At 41.5% G+C, this 19,128-nt stretch overlaps 1 protein-coding gene across 6 annotated transcripts in view; it reads right to left on the minus strand.

Annotated features, from left to right (window-relative positions):
- Positions 1-217: 217 nt before the first annotated feature.
- The window catches only part of ptpn11b (protein tyrosine phosphatase non-receptor type 11b), a 75,074-nt gene continuing 56,163 nt past the window's right edge, over positions 218-19,128 (minus strand). For 2 of the 6 annotated variants that reach the window (XM_084069254.1, XM_084069253.1), the window contains exons 8-16: positions 18,353-18,432; positions 16,105-16,260; positions 10,798-10,929; positions 9,271-9,425; positions 7,857-7,924; positions 5,936-6,087; positions 3,458-3,558; positions 2,108-2,191; positions 218-536 (exon numbers count right to left, since the gene is read on the minus strand). In XM_084069254.1, the coding sequence (XP_083925380.1) occupies positions 437-536; positions 2,108-2,191; positions 3,458-3,558; positions 5,936-6,087; positions 7,857-7,924; positions 9,271-9,425; positions 10,798-10,929; positions 16,105-16,260; positions 18,353-18,432 (1,028 nt within the window). In that variant the 3' untranslated portion in view covers positions 218-436. Of the gene's footprint in view, positions 537-2,054; positions 2,192-3,438; positions 3,559-5,935; positions 6,088-7,856; positions 7,925-9,270; positions 9,426-10,797; positions 10,930-16,104; positions 16,261-18,352; positions 18,433-19,128 lie in introns of those variants that run through there. The other 4 variants (XM_084069257.1, XM_084069255.1, XM_084069256.1 and 1 more) reach the window with 3 other exon arrangements.

Raw genomic sequence — 19,128 nt, forward strand, 5'->3', positions numbered from 1 at the left:
CAAGTACGGTACTCAAGTACTTTGTTAATGTCCACCACTGATCGAGGGTGAGTCAGAATGTGAGAAGACACGGTTTGGTTTCTAGTATCAGAGGGATATATCAGAATGAAGAGATCTGAAGTGTCACAACAGTTGTGCCAGGGTGGCCGGAGTTCATTGACAAGGCACTTACGTATGTGTGTGTGTGTGTGTGTGTGTGTGTGTGTGTGTGTGTGTGTGTGTGTGTGTGTGTGTGTGTGTGTGTGTGTGTGTGTGTGTGTGTGTGTGTGTGTGTGTGTGTGTGTGTAGAGAGGGAGAGACAAGGGTCCAGCATGGCAACCCCTCCATGCAGGGTGTGTAGAGGCTCTGGACAGAGCTCGGTACAGACAGCAGTAGGACGGGCATTTAGGAGTATTGGGGTGGGGTGGGGGGTGGGGGTTTCGCAGCAATACCACCTTCACCCCAGGCAAGCTCCACTGTTCTGGGGTGCAGGGCCAGAGCACCACAGACCCCCCCGCGGATCTTCGGGCGCTGACGAAGCAGCACGTCCGCCGAAACTGCAAGCGAACACAAGCAGAGGTGCGTGCGTTAATTACCGCCGCTCGTAATTATTCTGCCCCCCCAGCCGCACATATCGAGCAGAGATCAGCACAAACTCAGCTCGTTTTTTTTTTTTTTTTTACACCTCTTTCAGTGAGAGAGTCAGAGAGAGATCATTTTTGGACTGATATAAGTGCTGATTGCCTTGAAAATAATTAAAATCCCCCTCGTTCCCAAAACGGAGAAAATGAGTTTGACTTTCGCTATGCACTCAGGTCAAATTCTTCTGCGTTTGCCTCCATATTGTCGCTGTTGGTTGGAAACCTCATATGTGCAAAAACTGTACATTTTCAGGAACATTTTTAAAAGAATCTGTTATTATTTGGTCACAAGCTCTAGTTAATATTTGTCATTGGTTCAATATTTATAAAACCCAAAGACACACTTAACCACAGCTCACTTTTTGTTAGCTTATAGGTCTGCCATTTCCACTATTTTAGCATGACACTGTTGTATGACAAAGTAAGACATTAATTAACAGGGGGAGGGGGGGGGGGGGTCTTGGGGGGAGACATAAAAAAAAAAGTTGAAATATGGAGATACAAGGTTTCGGCCTGACAGCAGCGATATGTGTGTGCGTGCCAGAGTGGCATAAGTCCTTATCAGCACAGCTGACAAAGGTTTTCATTCAACGACAATAGAGTTATGCCAAGACTCAACAAGAACGCCCTTGTTCCTTCGCCCTGTACCAAATCCTCCCTGTACCTTCTTGTTTCAAAAGACTTAACAAGAACATTACTCCAGCAAGTAAATGTTCCAGGAGATGATTCAGAGATTTTCTTCTAAAAGGGCATGCGGAACATTTCATTTTAAAGTCATACCGTGTAACATTCATTTCAGTAGTGTTTTTTTTTTGGCAACACCTACTGATAGCTCCGTGGCATTACAGCGGTTGCCTAGACCAGAATGTTTGCAAACCAACGTGTAGAGCAGTATTTCCGGGTACAATGTCTATGGATATCTACACTATATTATAAAGCAATGTGATATGGAATATATTTGTAATAGTCATTAACAATATCACAAGTGACCTGTTATGTCCAGATATAAGGTTAATAACCTAATAATACAGCTCCAATACAACGCTGCCGGCATTATCTACCCGTAAAATATGTTTTGGTTGTGGTGATGTCGTGATGATTTGGTCTACACTGAAGGAACCCAGAAAAATGAAATCTAATATATTTTGGAAAGCAACAAAACGTAGCTCTATCAACGTTAAAATGTACATTCAGTGTGACTTTAAGCGACTGATTTATACATAGCTGGGCCAGTGTCGTGCAGAATAACCGTTCTGCAAGCCGAAAAATAGCTCACAAGTTCACAACACACCAGTGCATAGTGAGCGTGTTGTGAGCTATTTTCGGCGGGCGCCGCCAAGCGCCAGCAAATAACACTAAGGCTTTATGCTCCAAAACACCAGCATTGGAAATGTACGCTAGGTGATATGACTTATAAAATGTGACTTGAAGCACTCACACAGGCAGAGAGAGACTCAGAAGCAGACGTCCCCCGGTGGTCTCTTTACCTCCTGGTGTTACTGCTCACAGATGACATTGAGCTCTTAATGTTGATGTTCTCGTACACGCCACTCGACTCGTCACTTGTCACCCTGCATGCCAGCACACACAGACAACACATTAGTTTACTGTATATAACATATATATGTATATATGTATATATATGTCCCTTTTGCTCAGTCTAAAACACTCATGTCCAGAGTGGCAGGTTGGTAGAGGTTTATTGATACTTTGACTTAAAGGAGTAGTTAACTTACTTTCTATCAATTACACACCCCATGGAGCCTTGAATATATGGAGATATTTTTGTTTTTGTCACATACCTAAGCCAATAATTCGATGACCCGGGTGGCTGCTCAGTAGGAGCACGGTTATCAAATGATTGGCTTAGGAATGCGTCAAAAACAAAAAGATCTCCATTAATTCAAGGCTTCATTGGTAATGATAAAAAGTATTTTTTTTGGCTGAACAACTGCTTTAAGTAAAAAGAAAATACATCTGAGTACTTCTCCCACCACTGCAAAAGCCATCATAAATAAGGGATACAAAGTAAAATGCATGCCAGGTTTGGGATGGTTCTAAAACCGTATGAGTCTAAAACGGTCTTTAACATGAGTGGAACACTGACAATGTTGCTTCGGCATCACGTGCCTATCACCATATCTACACCATATCAACACCAAGGAACACGTGACAATATGTTGAAGGACTGAAGCTCACATTACTTTTCCATGTTACATAATGCGAGAGAGCTGGTTATTTACTCAATGGATTAAATTGTTCTTTTTGCATAATAATGCCTGTTTATGCATTCACAGACACAGTTCAAGACACTTGGGAGTGTTGGAAGACTGAAGCTGTTGTCACAGTTTAACCACTTAAGCCCTATGTAATTTATTTATCATAATATTACAAAAATAGCAGATCTAAAAGCTCACAACTTGTGAGGTTTTACTGCCCACAAGCTAACAACACAATAGACTCGCTTTAGACTCGCAAGTAAATCTTAGTAGTTTGTAATGGCATGTGATTATATACAGTATATTCAGTTTCACAAGACATGGCACTTAAATGCTCTAACAAGTTTTTATAAAGTTTATTTTCAAGCCGTGCCGTTTCAGCTGGAGATAAAATCCTCGGCTGAGGGTGGGCCAAAGACTACTTTGTCCGTCTGTCACGAATCACATGATACAAAAAAACGATACTCTGGTTCTAGGCTGCACAGAAGGTGGGGAACTTTTTCTTATTTGCGGACATCAGCCCTAAGGTATATCCCCTTTAAACTGTTCCTCCTTTGAGGGGACCCCCTCAAAGAACCCTGGGGGTCTCCGGACCCCACTTAGGGAGTGGGTACTCACACAGAAGGGGAGCGAGAAGGTGCAATACTGGTTTTGGACCTGGAGTTGGTCATCTGTGGATATTGGATATTGGAGTACTCCCTCTCCTTGGTCTTGTTTCTCTGCAAGGTCAGCACAAGGAGAACAACAGTAAACATGCACTCTATGGAGGCAAAGACCACGTGTGTTTCAGGGAAAAACACTGTTAAAAACATGACAACGTTAAAAGTTGGGTACAGTCAGTGCTTATGACTTGTTGTTCTGACTGTCATAGCATACACAGCAAAGGCCTCAGTGTTATTTGATCCATTTTTATAGAAATGAATCTATTTCAGGAAGTTTTACTGAAAGTCTTTGTGTCGGGTACACGTGAGAAACAAGCCCCGCCCCATTCTATACACAATACAGACACGTGAATATGATCGCATTACATCTGCTCTGTGTGCATGTACTGTGATTCTCAACCTTTCAAGGACCCGCAGTTTGAAATGTCTTAGGCCACTGTTTCCCAAACAGTGGGTCGGGGGACCCATCTTTGGGTCGCTGGACCAATTTGTATGGGTAGCGAGTAAATATATATATCTTTTTATGTTTCCTACATAAAAAAAATATATATATATATATATATATATATTATTGTCTCCGCCAGGCTGACAGGCATGGCGAAGACTATGTTTTGCACCCTGACCGTCCGTCCAGCCGTCCATCATTCTGGCTGTGAACAGCTCCGGCACCGTAGGCTTGATTGCAACAAAACTGTGCGCACACGCTCCCTGGATGCCAGAGCAGAACCTCTGGCCCAAACCTTTCACATGGGCCTGTTAAAGTGCCAGGAGGCCGATTTTTGCGAAACACATTTTTTTTACAGTACTCCTACAGATTTTGTCCTAAAATCACGCGAATCGGTACACAGTATCTCTATAGTCATTAAATGAAACGGGTATTTCAGATTTTTCATATTCCATCCTGATTGGCTAAGATTGGCTTCCAAAGTTTGCAGGAATGCCCAGTCTGTCCGTCCGTCTGTCATTCTGTCTGTGAACAGCTAATCTCTGGCACTGTAGTGAAACTGTACACACGCTCCCTGGATGCCAGAGCAGAACCTCTGCCCCAAATCTTTCACATGGGCCTGTTATAGCGCCACCAGGAGGCCGATTTGTGCAAAACCCATTTTTGGACAGTACTCCAACAGCCAACGTATAAATGGATATAGTGGCTAAAATGATTGTGATGCCATATTAACTACTTTTACTGGGGATCCCCTGGAACCCCCACCCAAGCCATGCACCCTGGACCCCACGTGGGGAGGAGAACCAGTGCAGTAAAACATACATTTGTCCACCGGGTCCATGAGGCACACGCAACACGTGAGTGCGTCACACACTCTGCTCCACCATACAGTATACTGTATGCTTCAATATTTAACTTTGTGTGTTGTCTAGGAATAGTCTACTACGGTCATCTGCTGTGTAAACACGTGTTCTACAATGTCATTATGTACGAGGGCTGGGCAATTAACCCAACATATATTGAAACTGACATTAGAACCAGTAACTGACTTCATCTTGCTCATGTAGGTTCATTGAATAATCGCGAAACAGATGAATGTTTTTAATGTGAGAACTACTGATTTAGAAGGCATTTGTAGAATCTGCGTCAGGTCTTAATGTGTTAAAAGAAAGAAATTATCTTAATGGAGTTTGAAGTAATGGGTCACAACCAAGCCCCCAGAACCAAGGTAGAACAGTGAAGTGGCCGTCGCCTGGTGGTCAAATCTGGGATAGCAACACTTCCGCATTTAAAATGCTACTGCGAGTGTGTCTACTGTTAAAGCCTACTAATGTCCCTTCAGAGACTCCGTAGAAACCCTAATGCGCCTGCTCAGGACCCAATATCGACCAAATATATGGTACTTCCGGGTGCTTCAAACGCCACTGAGCAACTTTCATCTAAATGAATAGCTGGGGGGCGGTGCAGTCCGCCCTCTAGATATAGTACGGAGTTTAAGCAATGGACTGCTACGGCAGAGGACTACGGTAACCGGAAATGATCAGCGCTCGATAGATAAACCTGCCGTCGCCGCAGCCTATTTTACTACGCCAGAAGCTACCGTTCCATGTAGTGTCTACAACGTCAAAAATAGGTGATTGATTTTAGTGCTTTTGACGCGTTGTTTGTAGGTATGAGCATGGCTAATCATACTCTAGTCTAAACAAATTCACGGAACAGTTACCAAACTGTTCAAAAGTAAGTTATTGGCAAGTGAAGCTGCCGCGACGGGTGTTGTCTTTGTTTATGTCTGTGTCTATGTTTGACACGTGCTGCATAGACGCGTCACCATGGAAACCAAAAAGGGGTGGGAACCCGTCGCCGACGGCTGCTTGCTTAACGATTTTGACTGCTACGGCGATTGCGTCATAGCAGCCGCACTCCGCCTGGCGTCGCCGTACTGAAAAACAGAAAGCTTAAAGTCCCTATTATAACTCTGTGGTTCCCAACCTGCTCCTCCTCCAGCCTCTTCTGGGCGGTGTCTATGTACTGCTGCACCGCCATGTAGATGAACTTGTACTGAGCCTCCGTCTGCACCATGCCGGACCTCTGCTGCCGCACCCTCTGGATGGTCTTAGGGATGTCTATGTCACAGTCTAGACCTGACACACACACACACACACACACACACACACACACACACACACACACACACAGTATAAGTACTGACAGGCCATTTGTAATTTTAGAGTGAATAACACGAGAATCCCAAAGGTTACTGGCAGATATAAAGGTCTGGAAAGAAGTCAGAGGTTACGCAATTTATGTAACGACAACGGAGTTGGGGATGAGTTTCACGTTTTGTTTGAGATCAAGAATATCAGCATATAAGGCATTTTAGACAAAAATATCTGTACTATAACTCACCCATTTATGTTGAAATTAATTTTATTACTGCAATCTGATGAGCCAAAAGTTATTTGTAAATTGCTTGCTTTTCTGAAAAACGTTCTACTGCTGTTCAAATAATGCATGCCATGCGTTTGCTACGTCTGTATGAATAGTGTTATGTACTGTATTGTCTATTTATGAATCTGCGCTAAATACCATGTGAACATGGTCTTGAGTTAAATGAATGAGTATGATGATCAGTAAAATCCTCTTTGTTTGTGTGTCTGTCTCTGTATTTCTTGTAGAAGGCTTCTCTTGCCTTTCAATCAGAAACACTCACGTCAAAGTAGATTTAACCATTTATTGCCACAAATGGAATACAGTTAAGCTTGGCGTTAAAGCTCCGGGCTTGGGAGAATATTCACTGAATTTTGTCGAAGCAGCCTGCTAAGCATATATTCAGGGAATGCTTAAGCAAATCCCCCATATGGATACAATGTCAACAATAAGCAGTACAGACATATTAGTTTGAATTAACAGATATACATGATAATCACAAGTATTTGAGCCTATGCCAGACTCTAATCAAAAGGTGGAGGCTGGGGTGGAGGAGGAGCTAGCAGAATGCATTGGTTCAGCAACCAAGAAAGACCTAGAGAATTCGAACCGTAATCCATTAAGACCTGGAACGCATCTGTGTCACTTTAGATTTCTTTGGCTATTCAAAAATAGCAGATCTACAAGCTCATAGCGCTATGAGCTTGTAGATCTGCTATTTTTGAAAAATCTTGAAAACATTTTTTTGGGGGATTTTTTTCAAAAAACTGTTAGGATTTAGATTTTTTTTGAAGAATCACCTCATGTCTTAATGGCTAAGAACCTCTTTGCTAATGCGTGAGCTGTGATTGGAGTATGAGTGTGTGACGTAATGACCAGCAGTACTGTGAATGGGGAATAGAAAGCTGATGTTCACATCAGCTGACTGACAGCTAGTTACAGCTTTAACGTGCAAGACTTCCGTGTCCTGCACGAACTAACGCTATATGCTTCATTTATTGACAGCTACAGTGTGGAGCATTAGTTCACAAAGTGGGGTCCGGTCCCCAAACACCAAACTTTGAGAACCACTGATCAATAGAATCAAAAGTTCTTACAACACAAGTCTTTAGCTTTAGTGGTTGAATTAACCCATTCAGACCGGGGACGCAGCTGTGTAATTTTAAGATTTCTATGGGCTATTCAAAAATAGCAGATATACAAGCTCATAGCGCGGCACCGAGTGCCGTGCTATGAGCTTGTACATCTGCTAGTTTAGAAAAAACGTGAAAAATGTGTGCATATCTTTGAATATATACTGTAGATTTTTTAAAGTGAACATCTGCGGCACTCGGTGCCACACTATGAGCTTGTAGATCTGCTATTTTTGAATAGCCAAAAGTATAAAATAATGGTTAAAGTGGTTACGCACGTTCCCGGCTTTAATGGGTTAACATTATGGGTTTGATTGTGCACCAACACTTCCATGCGTAGTTGTCCCTACCTTGCCGGTTGATGATATCAATTAGGATGTCGATGACGATAATGGTACCCGTCCTTCCGATGCCTGCACTGCAGAGACAAATGACACAAAATGTCAAACCGTGTTCTGCATTGTTGCTCCAGTTCCCCCCTGCCACTGACACTACAGCACATAACCACATCACCAACGATACACAATACACCACACACACAATAGCCTGGCAGCGTGCCAAGGATAGTTTGGTGGGTTCCCCACACAGGACAACATTGAACATTTAGCACGTTTCCTGTGCTAGCTCTTTCCCAACGTATAACAGAAATAATAGCACGTGGTTAAAGTTTGGAATCACACCTTTATTATTCAAGTGTTGCAGACCATGGTATTTTGAAATATGCTTGACTCGGTTTCTCTTCTTACCACAGCGCTTCCTGGTTCTGGGCAAGGAGTTCTGGGCAGTGGGAAAGGACCCGAGTGTAGCATCAGCCTTTTATCAGTCTGGAATCCAGACTGATGGTCGCTACATTCGGCGGAAACCTGCAGAACGTAGCAATCAGTCTGGATACCAGGCTAGCCTTTTATAGTGCCTGAGACTGAGAGTACGGAGCATACTCAGTCCATCCTTACCTGCACAATACCAACTAGGTTTAATTATACCAACTGGGGTTGTTAATTATATACCTTGGGTAATGTGTGGATGATTTAATGACTTCTATGCAGTTGTAATGTTTTTGGTCATGGGGAATAATCAGTTTTGGTTGTATTGAGGATTCAATTGAGATTGGTATGGTCCACTGGGAGGGACCATACCAATCTTAATAGCTTTTATAAGAAGGATATCTGACACACTGCCTAGGCAGTTAGTGAAGGGCTGTGGTGCAGACTAATGTGAATTAGTCATTTGTAAATACACATTCTCTCTTTGTGGTAATTTTCCTGAACACTATTGTCAATAACACACCTTTCTCATTTACATGGATTCTGTCTTGCTATGATTTTACACGTTTTTTTTTTGTATTTTTAATGTTTTTTCTAGTGCCTTTCGGTAAACTACCCTCACTCTAGGGCAGAGTATGACAGGCAGAAACCTTGCATGTCCTAGGCTTGTCAAGGCTTTCAGACAGAAAACTTGGCAACGCCATCTGGGGAGCCCCCAAAATAATTTGGGTCAAGACCCCCAGTTTGGGAACCGCTGCACTAGGCCACCAAGCTCGCCGCTCCAAACTGGTTTTGCATGGTATTTAAACCTTACTTTGTGACAGACAGATTTCTGTCAGAAAGACCCTTTTCTGCCAGAAACATTTCGGCCAGAAAGCCCCTGAAGGAAAGGGGGCAGCCCCCCTTTCCGCCCCTCTTTCTGACAGAAAGCCTTGACGGGAGATTCCTCCTTTCTGCCCTATGGTGTTCATTTAACTCTCTGCTAACCTCCCGCTCGTACCTGCAGTGGACCACGATAGGCCCCGTGTCTGGAATGGCGCTCTGTGTGCGGTTGACCTGCTCCAGGAAGCTGAGGACCCCCCCGGGCTCGTTAGGCACACCGTGGTCCGGCCAGCTCAGGTACTGGTAATGCCAGATGTACCTCACATGCTCCCTCTGCAGGTCAAACATGGTACAGTTGTTAGAGCAGTAGGTATTTTGCTGGGGGACTCCGTGGAACCCCCTCAAGGACCCCACTTTGAGAGCCATTGAGTTACAGATACAGCCGATCATTTTGACCCCACTTTGAGAACCCCTGGTCTACACCATCAACAGGAAACTGTATGGTCATTTCAAGCGTAAAATACTTTCTAAAAACAGTTTTTTGAAAAAACTTATGTTACTATGTCAGTGGCTCTCAAACTTTTTCATGTCAAGGACCCCAAAATGTATATGTTTTTGACCCCCATCTCAAAATGTTTTGTTCCAGGGACCCCCAGAAGCAAAGATTTGAGTAACGAATGTTCGCTTGAAAAAATATATATTCAAAGTTTTGCACACATTTTCACGATTTCTCAAAAATAGCAGATCTACAAGCTCATAGCGCGGCACTCGGTGCCGCTCTATGAGCTATTTTTGAATAGCCAAAGTGTAAAATAATGACGGTATAGCTCATTGGTCCTCAAAGTGGGGTCCGGGGACCCCCAGGGATCCTTGGAGGGGTTCCATGGGGTCCCCAGTAAAAGTAGTTAACATAGCATCACAATAACTTTAACCACTTTATCCATTTATCCTATATGTTGGCTATTCAAAAATAGCAGATCTACAAGCTTGCACATCTGCTATTTTTGAACATATTTGAAAAATATCGAAGATGTTTGGCAAACTTTGAACACTTTCCCAATCTTCTCTTCTGGGGGTCCCTGACACGAAACCTTTTCGGATGGGAGTCTGCGGCCAAATACATATACATCAATTTAGGGGTCCTTGACATGAGAAGGTTTGAGAAACACTGGCGTAGGTCAGGGGTTTTCAACCGGTGGACCACCTGCAATACCTCTGCGGACCACTGGTATTGCAGGTGGTCCCTGGCCATGCATAAAAAATTATAATAATAAAAAAAAACTTTTTTTTACTTTTAATAACTTATAGGAGTTCTTACTGTATGGTGTGTGTGTGTGTGTGTGTGTGTGTGTGTGTGTGTGTGTGTGTGTGTGTGTGTGTGTGTGATATGAAATGTGAGCTTACCATAATCACAGTAATCCTTCATCATATTCCATCATATTCAAACAAAATCACTGTATTTTATTAGATATTATATTGATATTATAGCTATTTTCTCCAGTTCCCTGTGGTGCATGAACCCCCCCACCACTATTGTGTGGGGTGGGTCTATGATGAACCCACCACGCAAAATAGTGGTGGTCCCCAGGTTGCTCTCAGGATGGTGGTCCCTGGGTCAAAATCAGTTGAAAACCCCTGGCATAGGTCATCGAAAATGGCCGATCGCGATCGGCTATTATCAGGCAAATTCTTCCCGCCTTCTTACCCTGTCCAGACGGGTCACCTCCAGCTCCCTCAGGATGTAGTCCTGTGCCGGCCGCTCCTCCACGTTCCTCACCACCACCTTCCCGAACTCCTTTGTGGCGTTGAGGTCGGGCCAGTAGCGGACACACTTGTTCTGAACGGGGCAGAGATGGAGAGAGACACACTGTGGGATAGGCCTATACAAAAAACTTACATTATCGCCTGGTCGAATGTCACAATAGTTTTTTGCATAATCATCAGGATCATTGATCTGTGTGAATTAATCTGTGGAAAAGCCGCTTGTAGATCGGTTAAAGTATAACATTATGAAATAAGCCCCGTTTTGGACATAGGCCTAGTATAATTTATTTTTATTAGTGGTTCTGGTCAATGTCAGTCATTTCTGTTTATATTTAAGTTACTTGTCATGTCTGCCCTGTGCCATTTTTGTTTACAAAGCATAAAAGGAAAACAGAAACGTAATGCTTTCATTGTTCAATGCCCCAAAACACAATAAAGTCATTAACCGCAATTATTTGACAATAAAGTAAATAGTCCTGATGGTGACAGCCCTAGTGTGGGTGTGGTGATGGGTATTAAGACCATTTAAACGACCAGCTCAGCTCAAGCAGCTTTGCAATCAGCTTAACAGTCATACGATACTTGTTCAGGGGGGGGCGTAGCTGAGTGGGTAGAGAGGCCTTCTGGGAAATCTCAATCTCACCTCTTCAGACTCCACCTCAGCCCCTAGCACTGCTCTCTCCTTGTGTCCCTTCTTGTCACCTTTTGTTCCGACAGATGCTAGTTAGTTTACTCAAGTTGGTGGTTTCAAGTTGAAAACGTTTGGGACCCCCTGGACTAACCTATAGATGGTTCCAAAATAACTGTTTTTATTAAATTTTTTCATTCCAGCAGCAAATTAACAGTGGTCCCACAGGGCTCCATTCTTGAACTTCTAATGTTTCTGACCTGAATTAATGACCTGGTACCCGGTGTTATTCTATCTAAACTGAGGTTGTTGCTGATTTATGTGTAAGGTGATCTGTGGGATGCTGGACAAATCTAGTGATGAAAATAGGGAATTATATTTTACTGGGGACGCAAATATTGACTGGTTTGGTATGTGCCCACTTAAAAAGAAACTTACAGCTGTGGCTAATGCCTGTAACCTTACACAAACAATTACTCTACCCACTAGAACCACTATAAATAAAAATGGGTTAAAATCATCCAAATGTATTGACCACCTGTTCACAAATGTTCCGGAAAAATGCACAAAAACAGTATCAATAGCTCTTGGTTTCAGTGATCACAATTTAATAGCACTTAAAAGGAAAACTAAGGTTTCAAAAGCACCTAGCTTGATTATACATAAAAGGTCATATAAACATTTTAATCAAAAACTGTTTATGGATGATGTGAAAAATGTTAACTGGTCTACGGTGTGTCTTGAGGAGGATCCAGAAGTCGCTTTGGATATATTTATGAGGTCATTTTTGCAGATTGCAGATAAACATGCCCCTGTCAGGAAAACAACTGTCAGGGCTAATGGCGCCCCCTGGATAGGCAATGAGCTTAAATCACTTATGAAGCAACGTGAGCTGGCTAAAAAGTTGGCTGACTCATCAGGTTTACTGTCTGACAGGATGATCTACCGTAAATTAAGAAATCATGTAACTAAAATAAATAGAAGTAATAAAAAAGAATATTATCAGAATAAAATCAATAACTCTAAAAATGATGGAAAACAATTATGGAAAATATTGAATCAAATAATGGGAAGTCGAAGATCATCATACCAGACCAATTCTTTCATAGAAGTCAATGGAGCTTTTCTGACTAAACCAGTGGAGATTGCCAATTACTTTAACAACTACTTCACCAGTAAGGTTGAAAATTTGAGAGAAAAAATGACGCCATCTGATGGCTCCTCCTCATGCACATTAATAGAAAATTATATAATGAAAGGTAAGGGCTGTCTATTTGATTTTGTGCAAGTTAGTATTACGGACATTGAGAACTTGCTGTCATCACTACCATGTGAGAAACCTGCTGGTACTGATATGCTAGATAGCAAACTGTTAAGATTTGCATCACCCTATGTATCTAATCCAATTTGTCATATTTTCAATAAGTGTTTAACATACGGTGTTTGTCCTAAGACTTGGAAGGAGGCAAAGGTCATTCCATTACCTAAGGATAAAAAGAAAGAATTTACTGGTACAAACAGTCGGCCAATAAGCATACTTCCTGTTTTGAGCAAATTGATGGAAAAAGTTGTTTTTAAACAAATTCAAGATTATTTTACCAATAACAAACTGTTCACTAGTTCCCAGCATGCTTATAGGCAGGGTCATTCCACAGCAACTGCTCTAGCTCAGTTAACTGATGAGTGGCTGACACAAATGGACATCAAGAAGATGGCTGGTACTGTCTTGCTTGATTTTAGCGCTGCATTTGATGTTATAGACCATGATATAATGTTATCTAAGCTAAGAAAATATGGATTCAGTAGTATGGCACTTGGTTGGATGTTGAGCTACTTATCAGAGAGATCGCAGAGAGTGTTTTTTAATGGTAGCCTATCAGAACGCAAGTTCAATAACTGCGGGGTTCCTCAAGGAAGCTGCTTAGGTCCTTTACTTTTTATTATTTTCACAAATGATCTCCCTTGTGTAACAAAGAACACCAATATGGTAATGTACGCTGATGACACAACTCTGTACAGCACTGCCCCTACCTTGAATGAATTAATAACTGCTTTAAATCGTGATCTTGAAAGGGTGTCTAACTGGGTTAAAAATAACAAACTAGCCCTGAATGTCACCAAAACAAAGAGTATTGTTTTTGGTTCCAGGTTTATGCTTATTGGTGACCCTCAACTGAATCTATCTATGTCAGGAATCCCTATAGAACAGGTAAAAAAGACAAAACTACTTGGTGTTTTATTGGACAGTCAACTGTCATGGTCTGAACATATTGATAGCATTATAACAAAAATGGGAAGAGGCATAGCGATGGTCAGGAAGTGCTCCACCTACTTGACACCCACTATCATGGGTCAAGTCATTCAGTCTCTGGTGTTTTGTCATCTTCACTACTGTCCTGTCATATGGTCAGCGGCAACTAAGTCGGATCTGAACAAATTGCAACTTGTTCAGAACAGAGCTGCCAGACTGGCACTTCATTGTTCATCACGCACTAATATCGCATATATGCATACACGCCTGTCCTGGTTATCTGTCGAACAAAAACTGGCCTGTAGTCTCCTTATGTTCTTCAGGAACATTATTTTAAATCAAACACCAGATTATTTTTGCAAACAGTTATCAAAATCAAACAACACACACAATTATTTCACCAGGAATGCCAGCCGTGGCCTTTTAACACTTCCTGCCCCAAGAACTAATCTACTCAAACATACAGTTATATATAGAGCTATATCCTTCTGGAATTTGTTACCATCTCACATTCATCTTATACAAAATAAATTATCCTTCAAAATAGCGTTAAAGACACACTTATTGCAGCAGACCACATGACCGGAATCTTAATCTTGTGTTGTATTTAATTTTTGTAAAATGTAATGCAATGTAATTATGTATTTTCTATGTTTTATTTTTGTATGCATCTTATATGGACCCCAGGAAGACTAGCTGTCGCTTTGGCGTCATCTAATGGGGATCCATTCAATAAACAATAAACAATAAGGTCACGATGGAATGGTTTGTTAAGCGTACCACAAGCACGCACGCGACAATTTGTACGATGCCCTGCCGATGGCTTTGCTGAAGCACATTAGCTTAACACAAAAGCAACTGGGAACGAGGTTAGCTTTAAACTACAGCTAGAAAACATCAGCGTGAGCTTTTGACCTTCATCACACACTCGTTCCAAACTCTGTATCTTCTAATTTAAATATGCGCAAAACAAGCAAAAGGTGAGGTTCACCTAATTTTGATCAATGAGATGTGGCTTCCGAAAATGTTCTCAAGATCACCTCTAAAAGAAAAAAAAACTGCTGGTACATTTCCATGAGGCCAAGGACCGTGGGCAATGAAAACAAGCCATAAACTCTAATGCCATCATAAATCATCTAAACTAAAGCATAGGACACTTCATATAACCACTCACACAGAAAGTGTTCATTTACCGTATCCATTTGTAACCCTGAGAGTGTGCTCTGAGTGTGTACACCACATTTGTACACTCTCAGAGTTAAAAGTGCTTTGAGTGATATTTCTTTGCTAAGTATTAAATAGCTCTATCCACCTGTTTCCTAGGCTTTTCACTGTGTTCCACTTCCTGTCTTTTGATCCAATGAAATCCAATGAAACCGGTCAGATGACTAATAATATCCAATGAAATCCGACAGGAAGTGGAAAACACACAGCCAAGAAACAAGTGAATAGAGCACGAAGTCTGACACCACTGCCACTAGAGGGCGCTGTTCCGCGGGTTCGTGGCTTTATTTTTTGTGTTGAAATCCCCATTTGGGAATCTTAGATCACGTCATATAAGAACCGTGTTCCAAACATAAACACACCACCCTGGTGTTTTTGTCAGGGGGGTGGCTCTGCATCGTTTATGATATACATTCATATTTGATACAGCCTGTTTCTGGCGAAATTTGAATTAATTCTGCCTTAAAAGTCTTAAGAACTACTACTTCCGGGTCTGAAATCACTGTCCCTACTGCAGCCACGTTCATGGGAAATGTAGTCTTTGGGTTGTTTGACTCGTTTCTAGTGTTTATATTGTGTTACTCTTTGGGTAAATGTGTACATTTACACCTTCAGTCGATGCTTCATATCCATATGAGTAAAAACGCCAGGGTGGTGTGTTTATTTTTGGAAAACAGTTCTTATATGAAGCGATCTAAGATTGCTTCTGGGGATTCTACAAATGTCTTTTTGAAAAAACATATGTTGGTAATATCAGATATTGAAGAAAAAAAAAGAATCGTCAGGTCTTAACACTTCACCTGCCAGAGTTATTTCAGATTTTTTGCTGTTGTCTGCCAGAAAATTTTCATTGAAATTAAAAAAGTACTCAGGAGCCGAGATACATCATTTTTAAGTTTTAAGTTACCAAGGAAGTGGATGGGAGTCTTTTCCTTCGAAAAATCATATCTCCTTGGTCTTTGGGTCAAATTGAAAAAAAAAATATATATATATATATATATTTTTTTTTTTTCAATATTTTTCAATTTTTTCAATAGAACGCGTTTATGCGTGATTGGCGGCCAAGTGCGCTATTTAATAGATCGCATTTATGCGTGATTGGCAGGAATTGAGTTAATGGGTTAAAGGGTGCAGCAGATGCTTACCCGTCCGCGCTCCATCTCCTTGGTGGTCATGACGATGACGTGGGTGTTCTCCTGGTACACCATGCTCCAGAAGTCTGCCACGGTGTTGTGCAGACAGCCCTGCGTGGCGATGAACACCTTGCCCTCGTCCACGTGGCGGCCCTCCTCCCGCACGCTCTGCACCACAACACACAGTGATGGAAGAAGTACACACATGTTTTAAGTAAAAGTATCAATAATGCAATGTAGAAATACTCTGTTACGAGTAAAAATTCCAGTATTCAAAATGTACTTGAGTGAAAAGTGCAAAAGTATTGGCGTCAAAATATACTTAAAAGTGCCAAAAAGTTAAAGTACTAATTGTGCAGAATGTCCCAAGTTCAAAATGTATATAAATCTTTTGAAAATAGCCGATCTACAAGCTCACAATGCATCGCTTTGCGATGCATTGTGGGATTGTAGATCTGCTATTTTCAAATTGTCGAAATATGTAAAGGGCTGAGGTGGTTTATGCATGTTTTGTGATAATAATCAAAATCTACAAAGTAACTAATAACTAAAGCTGTCAAATAATTGTAGTGGAGTAAAAAGTACAATATTTGCCTCTGAGATGTAGTGGAGTAGAAGTAAAAGTATTGAACATTGGAAATACTGAAGAAAGTAAAAATACATCAAAATTGTATTCAAGTACAGTACTTGAGTAAGTTACTTTACACCACTGCACAACACAGCACAACTAGATCAGTGGTTCTCAAACCCTTTCATGTCAAGGACACCCAAATTGATATGTATTTGGCCGTAGTGGACCCCCATCTGAAAAGGTTTTGTGCCAGAGACTCCCAGAGGAGAATATTTATATTAAAAAAAAAATATCAAAGTTATTCCATAAACCATTTTCAATATTTTCAAAAATAGCAGATGTAGATCTGCATTTTTTGAATAGCCAACATATAAATGGATAAAGTGGTTAAAATGATTGTGATGCTATGTTAAAGGTAGGGTAAGTGATATTTTTGGGTTAAAACAAAAAGTATTTTGTTAAAAGGTTAAAGCACTATATTGTGATAGTAATCATTGCTATAGAGTGTTTGTTCAGTAACAGGAGTCTCCCCGTCTCTCCAGCTCTTTAATAAACAGAAAATACATTTTTCGGTAGGTGTCAAAATCTCAGCCAATCAGGAGAAAGTACCCATTTTAAGCTTAATTTGTATAGTGTTCCAGTTCCAATTTTGTCTGCTCATTTCTTAGTGTCATCACTTCCAATTTCACTTGTTTAATCTGTATCCTGATTGAGTTCTCTGTCCTGGTTGGATAAAATTGGAAATGAAACTGAAACTGAAACGAAAATGCATTTTCTGTTTAATAAAGAGGTGGAGAGACATGGGAGACTCCTTTTACTGAACAAACACTCTATAGTAATGAGTACTATCAGAATATAGAGCTATTTAACACTTATTTTAACCAAAGAAAATCACTTACCCTACCTTTAACTACTTTTGCTAGCAGGTTGTATTCACTGAGAGGTGAGACTAATTGTGATGTGTGTCTGTATGTATGCATGTATCTCACTCTGTCCACCAGACGGTGCTGAAAACACCAAAACAAACTGGAATCACAGCCAGGCAGCTCCAGATTACCTTGTTATAGATATCAGTTTATGACAGGGGGGGGGGGGCTCCATGGGGTCCCCAGCAAAATGAGTTAAAACAGCATCACAATGAGTTTGACCACTTTAACCCTATATACTGTACATCGGCTATTTGAAAATTACCCATTTACAAGCTCACACAATGCGCCGTCGCATCATGACGTGTTGTGAGGTCGTAGATCTGCTATAAAATTAACACCACAAACACCTGTTCCGTATGGGGGTCCCTGGTACAACATGTTTACAGACGGAGGTCTGCATCCAAATACATGATAATGTTTGAGAACCACTGCTTTATGAAACACTGACTCTCACACATATTGACCCATTCTCTGTCTGTCTGTCTGTCTGTCTGTCTGTCTGTCTGTCTGTCTGTCTGTCTGTCTGTCTGTCTGTCTGTCTGTCTGTCTGTCTGTCTGTCTGTCTGTCTGTCTGTCTGTCTGTCTGTCTGTCTGGGTGGGTGTCTGGGTGGGTGGGTGGGTGGGTGGGTGGGTGTGTGTGTGTGTGTGTGTGTGTGTGTGTGTGTGTGTGTGTGTGTGTGTGTGTGTGTGTGTGTGTGTGTGTGTGTGTGTGTGTGTGTGTGCGCGTGTGCTGTGTGTCTAGTGAGGCACCAGGACTCACTCTGATGTAGTTGGCGTTGATGTAGTCAGAACCAGACACCTCTGGGTCCGCTTCCCTGATCTCAACACGTGTGGTGTCGACTGAAAACACACACACACACACACACACACACACACACACACACACACACACACACACACACATTACTATACACGCTGCAAGCTGTCTATAAATGGAGCTTATAGATCTGCTATTTCTGTATAAATCAGGCATAAATCCAACCCTAAGCCATAGACCTAACCTCTAAATGTCTGATCCTAACCCCAAGCTCAAACTGTTCCTAATCATAAATTAACTCTAAAAATCAGCCATATCAACCATAAAACAACCATTTCTCTCTACACAACCACACGCGTGCACGCGCACACACACACACACACACACACACACACACACACACACACACACACACACACACACACACACACACACACACACACACACACACACACACACACACACACACACACACACACACACACACAGAAAACCCATAGTCGAACTGCCATCTGTACCAGCATGGAAAACATGTACATTAAAAGTGACATTTTAGCAACGGATGTGACGCATCACACAGTGGTGGAAGAAGTACTCTAGATGTGTTTACTTAAGTAAAAGTAGCGAACTATAATATACTTATTACTGTTAAAGTAAAAATAAAAGTAAAAGGCAAAGTTAAATTTGACTTAAGTTTGACTTGAGTGAAAAGAACAAAAGTATTGGCATCAACATATACTCACAATACCAACGTAAAAGTAGCCATATCTACAAGACGA

The sequence above is a fragment of the Gymnoscopelus microlampas genome, assembly GCF_963454915.1.
Source record: "Gymnoscopelus microlampas genome assembly, chromosome: 10".
NCBI lineage: Eukaryota > Metazoa > Chordata > Actinopteri > Myctophiformes > Myctophidae > Gymnoscopelus > Gymnoscopelus microlampas.